The 11,365-nt window shown below is 41.8% G+C and overlaps 1 protein-coding gene across 1 annotated transcript in view; it reads left to right on the forward strand.

Annotated features, from left to right (window-relative positions):
- BTBD19 (BTB domain containing 19) overlaps window positions 1–5,964 on the forward strand; it is a 23,050-nt gene extending 17,086 nt beyond the window's left edge. The window contains exons 6-8 of the mRNA XM_075832577.1: window positions 3,712–3,843; window positions 4,044–4,169; window positions 4,247–5,964. Of these exons, the coding sequence (XP_075688692.1) occupies window positions 3,712–3,843; window positions 4,044–4,169; window positions 4,247–4,381 (393 nt within the window). The 3' untranslated portion in view covers window positions 4,382–5,964. The remainder of the gene's footprint in view (window positions 1–3,711; window positions 3,844–4,043; window positions 4,170–4,246) is intronic.
- Window positions 5,965–11,365: the final 5,401 nt, after the last annotated feature.

An 11,365-nucleotide genomic window follows, 5' to 3' on the forward strand; every position in this document is an offset into this window, starting at 1 on the left:
AGTGTGAGGTAAATGTATCCGCAGAGAACGTCCATTTTGCCCAAATGCAGACACCCCCCCCCCCCCCCTCCTCCCTAAATCAGACATGGCAGCCGGCAAGATGGAGGATCCGCCTCATATGATGTAGACAGAACTTGTAAGAGCTCGTTCACACATGTAGTGTCATCAGATCACAAAATAATGATATCACTATAAGGGCTGATTCAGACGACCGTGGCGTTTTTGCGCACGCAAAAGCCACTTACCTGCTCCGTGAGGCAGCATCATATGATGCGCGGCTGCGTGCTTTGCGCGCAGCCGCCATCATTATGACACTCTGTATGTTTGTAGCGCGTGGTGCTTTTCTGTTCACATTCATCCTTTTGACAGCTGGTGCGCGAAACAGGCAGTTCGCTTGGAAGTGCTTCCGTGCGACCTGCGTGGTTTTCACGCACCCATTGACTTCAATGGGTGCGTGATGCGCGAAATACGCGGAGATATTGACCGCGTCGCGCTTTTTACGCAGCGGACAAACGCTGCGCAAAAAGCACGGACTGTCTGTACTGGCCCATAGACTTCTATTGGTCCATGCGTGCCGCGTGAAAACCATGCGACCTGCACGGACGCAATTCACGTTCGTGTGAATCCGCCCTTATATTCAGTGCTAGTAACAGGGGGCGGGGCTGTGACAACCTCTCACACATGATATACAGGCTGGTTGTCAGTAGTAATAGATGAATAGCTGTCACTGTATATAAGATGTGTGGATCTCATGTCTGATCACAGTGTAATTATATTATATATCAATGATGTAATAGGGGGCGGGGCTGTGACAACCTCTCACACATGATATACAGGCTGGTTGTCAGTAGTAATAGATGAATAGCTGTGACTGTATATAAGATGTGTGGATCTCATGTCTGATCACAGTGTAATTATATTATATATCAGTGATGTAATAGGGGGCGGGGCTGTGACAACCTCTCACACATGATATACAGGCTGGTTGTCAGTAGTAATAGATGAATAGCTGTGACTGTATATAAGATGTGAGGATCTCATGTCTGATCACAGTGTAATTATATTATATATCAGTGATGTCAGTAACAGGGGGCGGGGCTGTGACAACCTCTCACACATGATATACAGGCTGGTTGTCAGTAGTAATAGATGAATAGCTGTTACTGTATATAAGATGTGAGGATCTCATGTCTGATCACAGTGTAATTATATTATATATCAGTGATGTCAGTAACAGGGGGCGGAGCTGTGACAACCTCTCACACATGATATACAGGCTGGTTGTCAGTAGTAATAGATGAATAGCTGTGACTGTATATAAGATGTGTGGATCTCATGTCTGATCACATGTAATTATATTATATATCAGTGATGTCAGTAACAGGGGGCGGGGCTGTGACAACCTCTCACACATGATATACAGGCTGGTTGTCAGTAGTAATAGATGAATAGCTGTTACTGTATATAAGATGTGTGGATCTCATGTCTGATCACAGTGTAATTATATTATATATCAGTGATGTCAGTAACAGGAGGCGGGGCTGTGACAACCTCTCACACATGATATACAGGCTGGTTGTCAGTAGTAATAGATGAATAGCTGTTACTGTATATAAGATGTGTGGATCTCATGTCTGATCACAATGTAATTATATTATATATCAGTGATGTCAGTAACAGGGGGCGGGGCTGTGACAACCTCTCACACATGATATACAGGCTGGTTGTCAGTAGTAATAGATGAATAGCTGTTACTGTATATAAGGTGTGTGGATCTCATGTCTGATCACAATGTAATTATATTATATATCAGTGATGTTAGTAACAGGGGGCGGGGCTGTGACAACCTCTCACACATGATATACAGGCTGGTTGTCAGTAGTAATAGATGAATAGCTGTGACTGTATATAAGATGTGTGGATCTCATGTCTGATCACAGTGTAATTATATTATATATCAGTGATGTCAGTAACAGGGGGCGGGGCTGTGACAACCTCTCACACATGATATACAGGCTGGTTGTCAGTAGTAATAGATGAATAGCTGTTACTGTATATAAGGTGTGTGGATCTCATGTCTGATCACAATGTAATTATATTATATATCAGTGATGTCAGTAACAGGGGGCGGGGCTGTGACAACCTCTCACACATGATATACAGGCTGGTTGTCAGTAGTAATAGATGAATAGCTGTGACTGTATATAAGATGTGTGGATCTCATGTCTGATCACAATGTAATTATATTATATATCAGTGATGTCAGTAACAGGAGGCGGGGCTGTGACAACCTCTCACACATGGTATACAGGCTGGTTGTCAGTAGTAATAGATGAATAGCTGTTACTGTATATAAGATGCGTGGATCTCATGTCTGATCACAGTGTAATTATATTATATATCAGTGATGTCAGTAACAGGGGGAGGGGCTGTGACAACCTCTCACACATGATATACAGGCTGGTTGTCAGTAGTAATAGATGAATAGCTGTTACTGTATATAAGATGTGTGGATCTCATGTCTGATCACATGTAATTATATTATATATCAGTGATGTCAGTAACAGGGGGCGGGGCTGTGACAACCTCTCACACATGATATACAGGCTGGTTGTCAGTAGTAATAGATGAATAGCTGTTACTGTATATAAGATGTGTGGATCTCATGTCTGATCACAATGTAATTATATTATATATCAGTGATGTCAGTAACAAGGGGCGGGGCTGTGACAACCTCTCACACATGATACACAGGCTGGTTGTCCGTAGTAATAGATGAATAGCTGTTACTGTATATAAGATGTGTGGATCTCATGTCTGATCACAATGTAATTATATTATATATCAGTGATGTCAGTAACAGGGGGCGGGGCTGTGACAACCTCTCACACATGATATACAGGCTGGTTGTCAGTAGTAATAGATGAATAGCTGTGACTGTATATAAGATGTGTGGATCTCTGCTTTAATATGTCTTTGAGGGCTCGTTCATATCAACGGAAAGGCAAACGGAGACCATAGCTTCGGTTTTCCTCCATTCTGTAAGGTTTCCGTTTTTTGGCGGAAACAATAGCGTAGTCGACTTTAGATCTGGGAGAAAGTTGTTCATGGTTTGGATTGGGATTTCCTCTATTTTGGTGACATATCAGGGGGTTTATATTTAGTAAACTTGTTCCGGATTTGCCGTGTAGACGCGGCTCCTCCGCGGCTCTGAGTACAATGTCTCTGTGACGATCTCGATCCGTGGTGTTTTGTCCGGCCAGAGGAAGTCAGACATTTGTTTTATGAGGTTGGTTTATTATATGGAGGGAGATAAGAATGGGAATAGTTTGTCATTTATATTGTATAACCGATAAGGCCGTCTCTTTATATCGCGACATTCTACCACGCCAGGAGGGTTCACATTCACTCATATGATCTAAATCTTATTGACGTTGATCAAGCCCCTGATTGGCGGTTATTTCTACACCTAGATCTGGGATTGGTCGTGCAGGATTGCGGATCTCATGTCTGATAACATTAGGGGGGCACTGAGGATGTAATTGGGTGATTCTGGGTGGAGTTGTCCCGTCCTGAATATTATAAGTGGTCCCGTCTCCTTTGTGGGGTTTATGTACACAGGATAGGGACTGCGAATAAACATCTTGTGATCCCGTTCTCTGTCCTCCGCGTTGACCTACGACCTCTGCTTGCGTTTTCTCATCATCACAGGAAATCATTAAGACGCAGAGTTTCCGGGAACTTTCAGACCTTGGGATGGTCAGTATTCTGCAGAGCGACCGTCTGGCGATTGATGAGGTTCCCCTTATCCAGGCCGTACGGGAGTGGGCGCATGTCAGCTCGGTGAGGTCAATGGCCGGAAGATTGAGTAACTAGAAACCGTCCTGGCGTTTTGCTCCGGGTCCCAGTGACGTCACAGATTCATGAGCCGCTTCATACCTCGCGCCTCACTGATGTCATAAGCACCTGGTGCATTTACAGGCTCAATCCTGAGACGCCATATTGTAATACTGTGTTTTTTATTATCTCCCGTCCCCTCTCAGGCGGTTCTGGATGTTCCGGTGTCTGCGGTCGCTCTGGACGCAGTGCGGGAGTTGCGCCTCGTTCTTCTGTCACCGGACGAGCTCACGACACTAGAGAGAGAAAACGCCAGAGATGACCTCATCCCGGTGAGACGCGGGGGGGCAGCGATGACATCATCGTGTATTATAACCTCGTCCTTCTGACTGTTTCCTCTTGTTATTAGGAGATTCAGATCGCACAGGCCTGGAAGTTCCACGCCCTGAAGAAAGTCAGCGACTCTCACCCCCATCTTTTCCAGCGTAGGAAGGGGACGCTGGCGCGAGAGCACCACCATTATCTGAACTCTCCCTCTAAGTGATCGAGATTGTCAGCTCTTGGGACCAAACGAGAAAAAAAAAGTGTCCACTGTGACGACCAGACGAGGAATGAAGTATAAAGGGGAGACCTCGTCCAGAACAGAGTGTCAGCTCTGCAGACAACATCCCCTAGTTCTGGTCATATTACATGGAGGCTTCACCAAGTAACACTTCACTGCGTTGTAAATAATTCACATTTTATACTTTTGTGCTTAAATAACCAGGAAAATGTTTTTGTCTTTTTATTGGAGTGTGAAACGCAATGACGATGGCGGCGGCGGCCTGAATTACCGCGCTCACACGGATGTTCGCCCAGGGTCACGAACGGTCGATGCGTCTAGTCATGTAATGATCCTGGAGCGGAGAATGTAGTGCCGTAAACGAAACAGATTGCCACAGAGGTCTCTGGAAAAGCAGCGTGACCACCAACATGGCCGCCATTATTGCGCCAAAAGAGCTTTCCTATTGTCCTGAATGCCAAGTCTTCCTGATGTCGTCACAGATCCGGGCAGGGAATGTACTGATGTGTAACGAGGAAGCTTTGCTAATCAGGAGCCCCGGAAAGCTGAGTAACAAACCCATTGGGAACTTGTATGGCGGAAATATGTGTTGTTACTCCGCTTTTTCCTGTATAGATGGCGGAATGGAAATGACCGGAGACGCCGGCGCTGAGCGTTGTGTGGCCTGCGCTCAGTATTATCCGCTCCATGTCACGTTTGTGATGTAGGACGAGGCGTGAATTCCTCCGTGGAAAGGTCGGGGAGGCGGCAGAGGAAACGGACGCCGCTAATAAAAGAGCTTCGGCGACTAGAAATAGGAGGTTATGACATGACGAGGACGCAGCGTCACATCGGGAGTTATTTACTGACAGGCAGCGGTTGTAGTAACTCTTTGTGGCCATTCAGATCACCGGTACTTCAGATTATTCCGCAGACGGCTGATAGTTGGGACAATTATTCGGGTCAATGTAGAAATAAAAACAACAAACCCCGGACGTGTTGCCAATAGCAACCAGCTACATCTCTGCTGCCATTTACCTGCTCCGCATTTTGGGGAAAAATTGCTCATGAAGTTCTGAACCGCCTTAGAAAAATCTGTTTCTAATGTTTGTCGCCCTTCGTGGCCGATCTGAACGTATCGTTTTTCCAGCGCAGTTTAAGAAAAAAAAAAGAGGCTGGTTGGTTGGTACGGGTAACGGGTTGAATACAGAAGATGCTGCTTCTCCCACCGGTGCTCCTTGACCTCTGTGCTGCTGGGGGAGGGGGGGTATTCTGGATCCACTGCAGCGGTGCGGACAGGCGGCCATCGTCCCCTCATTAATGGCGTGTATCAGTTCTGCTCTGTCTCGATCGACTCCACGGAGATCCATCACTCGTAGGATATCGGCCATTCCTATAATGGAGACTGATGGACTCTCCTTCTAAAAACAGCAGAACACGTGTATTTAAGCAGCAGACGGTTCACGTGTTCTCAGACGGTCTTTGTCCCCCACGACCGTGGCCTCGTTGCATGAAATCCCGGAAATGATCGTGCGCCGTGGAAATAACATCGCCGCATCTTTTGGTTTCACTTTCGGTTCAGTCATTTCTGGAAACATTAATTTTCCTCTCGTGTGGGGGGGGGGGGGGCGGTCGGGGGCTCGTTGTATAAGACGTGGTTTTATAATAAATTACAGTGCGGTTTTGTTCCAGCACCGGAGGCCTCGTGTCTACAGGATAAATATTCATTGCGCACGTGTCGCCCTGGGGGCTGCGTCCTGACAACTAGACAGGCATGTGACACGACGCGGCGACCTGGAGGGGGGGGGGGACACAGGACGAAGTAAGATTTTGTTTTCTCCAGGGCGCTGATATTTGTCTTTATCGGGGGGAGATTCATATAGAACTTCTGAACGAAAAACATTGTTGCCCATAACAACCAATCACAGCGCAGCTTTTATTTTTCCAGACCAATACATGGGATGAATACTGCGCTGTGATTGGTTGCTATTGTTTGCAGGTTCTCGCTGGTGTGATCCAAAAATCCCACAGGAACACTGAAAGGGAAATGGGAAACAATTTAAAAGAATAAGAAAATGTGCTCCTGTGCGAGGCCTGGATATTATAGGTTATTATGTATAACGGCGTCCTATGTCGTATCGGCGATAAACCTTCACATAGAAACCTTTCACCTACGCCCGTATAATGGTTTATTGGCGCAATCTAACTGAACGCTGCTATTCAGACAGTTCCCTTATCAGCTTGGCCTCGCTGAGCGCAGACAAGGAGGCAGATATAATCACATCTGAGGTACGAGGCGCCATCTGCCCCACACCGCACTGATATCACAGTCTGGAAGGTTCAATTCTATTTTATCCATGAATAGCACCGCCCGCAGGTCAGGGTGAGAACTGCAGATGTATTAAAAATAATGCAAATACAGATCATTAATATAATAACTTCTAAATTCTACAATTGCATCTTTGCCCAGTCATAAAAAAAACACAATGAAACCAAAGCATAAATAAGGGTTTGCAGGACCCCTGCTGTTCTAATAGGGGCTGCAGGGCAGGAATTTAAAAGGTTAATGAGCGCAGTTATTGTGTAACTGGAAACCATCTGGTAGCCAAGTATATAAAGTGGTAACTGCCGGCCCAGCCCCAAGAGTCAGGGTACAAAGGCCTCTGGGTGAGGGGCAGCCCTGCAACTGTTTGTTTGCTGGTGTTGCCAGGCTGAGTAATGTTATGGGGAAGGAGAATCCCTGTGCTCCCCCCCACGTGAGGAATGTAATGACTCAGCCCCAGCTGTCTGTATGCCAAGGAATGGACTATAAAATGTACTGGAGGGGGGTGCTCCAGAAACACTGTGCTGAGAGTATGGTGACACCTGCTGGACACACCTGGGAGGTGCAGCTCTAGAACAAGGCTGCAGAAAGCTCAGTCACACTCAGCCACGGACTGGGGTGAGGGGCAAATACTCAGTGGCGGATCCCCATAGGTCTGTTCTAGGCGGCCGCCCAAAGACCATATCGCACTTACCAATTTTTGGAGCAAATTGCGGCACAAACAGTGAAAAAACTGAAGGCCCAAGAATCCATTGTATCCAAAGGACGCAGATAGAATTGACATCACTGGCAAGGGAACAGTTTGTTCCGTTCCACGCCATTCTGCCTGTTTTTATGCAGGTGGCGCGATAAAGTCATTGCGTAGTTCTGCCAGATGCAGCCTGTTCAGAAGAGACTAGTGCTATTATATTCAGGAGCGCAGTGTATAGTACTATTATATTCAGGAGCGCAGTGTATAGTACTATTATATTCAGGAGCGCAGTGTATAGTACTATTATATTCAGGAGCGCAGTGTATAGTACTATTATATTCAGGAGCGCAGTGTATAGTACTATTATATTCAGGAGCACAGTGTATAGTACTATTATATTCAGGAGTACAGTGTATAGTACTATTATATTCAGGAGCGCAGTGTATAGTACTATTATATTCAGGAGCGCAGTGTATAGTACTATTATATTCAGGAGCGCAGTGTATAGTACTATTATATTCAGGAGTACAGTGTATAGTACTATTATATTCAGGAGCGCAGTGTATAGTACTATTATATTCAGGAGCGCAGTGTATAGTACTATTATATTCAGGGGCGCAGTGTATAATACTATTATATTCAGGAGTACAGTGTATAGTACTATTATATTCAGGAGCGCAGTGTATAGTACTATTATATTCAGGGGCGCAGTGTATAATACTATTATATTCAGGAGTACAGTGTATAGTACTATTATATTCAGGAGTACAGTGTATAGTACTATTATATTCAGGGGTACAGTGTATATAGTACTATTATATTCAGGAGCACAGTGTATAGTACTATTATATTCAGGAGTACAGTGTATAGTACTATTATATTCAGGAGCGCAGTGTATAGTACTATTATATTCAGGAGTACAGTGTATATTACTATTATATGCAGGAGCGCAGTGTATAGTACTATTATATTCAGGAGCACAGTGTATAGTACTATTATATTCAGGAGTACAGTGTATAGTACTATTATATTCAGGAGTACAGTGTATAGTACTATTATATTCAGGAGCGCAGTGTATAGTACTATTATATTCAGGAGTACAGTGTATATTACTATTATATGCAGGAGCGCAGTGTATAGTACTATTATATTCAGGAGTACAGTGTATAGTACTATTATATTCAGGAGCACAGTGTATAGTACTATTATATTCAGGAGTACAGTGTATAGTACTATTATATTCAGGAGTACAGTGTATAGTACTATTATATTCAGGAGTACAGTGTATAGTACTATTATATTCAGGAGTACAGTGTATAGTGCTATTATATTCAGGAGTACAGTGTATAGTACTATTATATTCAGGAGCACAGTGTATATTACTATTATATTCAGGAGTACAGTGTATAGTACTATTATATTCAGGAGCACAGTGTATAGTACTATTATATTCAGGTGTACAGTGTATAGTACTATTATATTCAGGAGTACAGTGTATAGTACTATTATATTCAGGAGCGCAGTGTATAGTACTATTATATTCAGGTGTACAGTGTATAGTACTATTATATTCAGGAGCGCAGTGTATAGTACTATTATATTCAGGAGTACAGTGTATAGTACTATTATATTCAGGAGTACAGTGTATAGTACTATTATATTCAGGAGCGCAGTGTATAATACTATTATATTCAGGAGTACAGTGTATAGTACTATTATATTCAGGAGTACAGTGTATAGTACTATTATATTCAGGAGCGCAGTGTATAGTACTATTATATTCAGGAGTACAGTGTATATTACTATTATATGCAGGAGCGCAGTGTATAGTACTATTATATTCAGGAGCGCAGTGTATAGTACTATTATATTCAGGAGCACAGTGTATAGTACTATTATATTCAGGAGTACAGTGTATAGTACTATTATATTCAGGAGTGCGGTGTATAGTACTATTATATTCAGGAGCGCAGTGTATAGTACTATTATATTCAGGAGTACAGTGTATAGTGCTATTATATTCAGGAGCGCAGTGTATAGTGCTATTATATTCAGGAGTACAGTGTATAGTACTATTATATTCAGGAGTACAGTGTATAGTACTATTATATTCAGGAGTACAGTGTATATTACTATTATATTCAGGAGTGCGGTGTATAGTACTATTATATTCAGGAGTGCGGTGTATAGTACTATTATATTCAGGAGCACAGTGTATATTACTATTATATTCAGGAGCACAGTGTATATTACTATTATATTCAGGAGCACAGTGTATAGTACTATTATATTCAGGAGCACAGTGTATAGTACTATTATATTCAGGAGCGCAGTGTATAGTACTATTATATTCAGGAGTACAGTGTATATTACTATTATATTCAGGAGCACAGTGTATTGTACTATTATATTCAGGAGCTCAGTGTATAGTACTATTATATTCAGGAGCACAGTGTATAGTACTATTATATTCAGGAGTACAGTGTATAGTACTATTATATTCAGGAGTACAGTGTATAGTACTATTATATTCAGGAGTACAGTGTATAGTACTATTATATTCAGGAGCACAGTGTATAGTACTATTATATTCAGGAGTGCGGTGTATAGTACTATTATATTCAGGAGTACAGTGTATATTACTATTATATTCAGGAGCACAGTGTATATTACTATTATATTCAGGAGCACAGTGTATATTACTATTATATTCAGGAGTACAGTGTATAGTACTATTATATTCAGGAGTACAGTGTATAGTACTATTATATTCAGGAGTACAGTGTATAGTACTATTATATTCAGGAGTAGTGTATAGTACTATTATATTCAGGAGCGCAGTGTATAGTACTATTATATTCAGGAGTGCAGTGTATAGTACTATTATATTCAGGAGCGCAGTGTATAGTACTATTATATTCAGGAGCGCAGTGTATAGTACTATTATATTCAGGAGTACAGTGTATAGTACTATTATATTCAGGAGTACAGTGTATAGTACTATTATATTCAGGAGTACAGTGTATAGTACTATTATATTCAGGAGTACAGTGTATAGTACTATTATATTCACGACCACAGTGTATATTACTATTATATTCAGGAGCACAGTGTATAGTACTATTATATTCAGGAGTACAGTGTATAGTACTATTATATTCAGGAGTACAGTGTATATTACTATTATATTCAGGAGCACAGTGTATATTACTATTATATTCAGGAGTACAGTGTATAGTACTATTATATTCAGGAGTACAGTGTATATTACTATTATATTCAGGAGTACAGTGTATAGTACTATTATATTCAGGAGTACAGTGTATAGTACTATTATATTCAGGAGTACAGTGTATATTACTATTATATTCAGGAGCACAGTGTATATTACTATTATATTCAGAAGCACAGTGTATAGTACTATTATATTCAGGAGTACAGTGTATATTACTATTATATTCAGGCGCGCAGTGTATAGTACTATTATATTCAGGAGCGCAGTGTATAGTACTATTATATTCAGGAGCACAGTGTATAGTACTATTATATTCAGGCGTGCAGTGTATAGTACTATTATATTCAGGAGTGCAGTGTATAGTACTATTATATTCAGGAGCGCAGTGTATAGTACTATTATATTCAGGAGCGCAGTGTATAGTACTATTATATTCAGGAGTACAGTGTATAGTACTATTATATTCAGGAGTACAGTGTATAATACTATTATATTCAGGAGTACAGTGTATAATACTATTATATTCAGGAGTGCAGTGTATAGTACTATTATATTCAGGCGTGCAGTGTATAGTACTATTATATTCAGGAGTACAGTGTATAGTACTATTATATTCAGGAGCACAGTGTATAGTACTATTATATTCAGGAGCACAGTGTATAGTACTATTATATTCAGAGGCACAGTGTATAGTACTATTATATTCAGGAGCGCAGTGTATAGTACTATTATATTCAG

Source organism: Rhinoderma darwinii, chromosome 7, assembly GCF_050947455.1.
Source record: "Rhinoderma darwinii isolate aRhiDar2 chromosome 7, aRhiDar2.hap1, whole genome shotgun sequence".
NCBI classification, from domain to species: domain Eukaryota; kingdom Metazoa; phylum Chordata; class Amphibia; order Anura; family Rhinodermatidae; genus Rhinoderma; species Rhinoderma darwinii.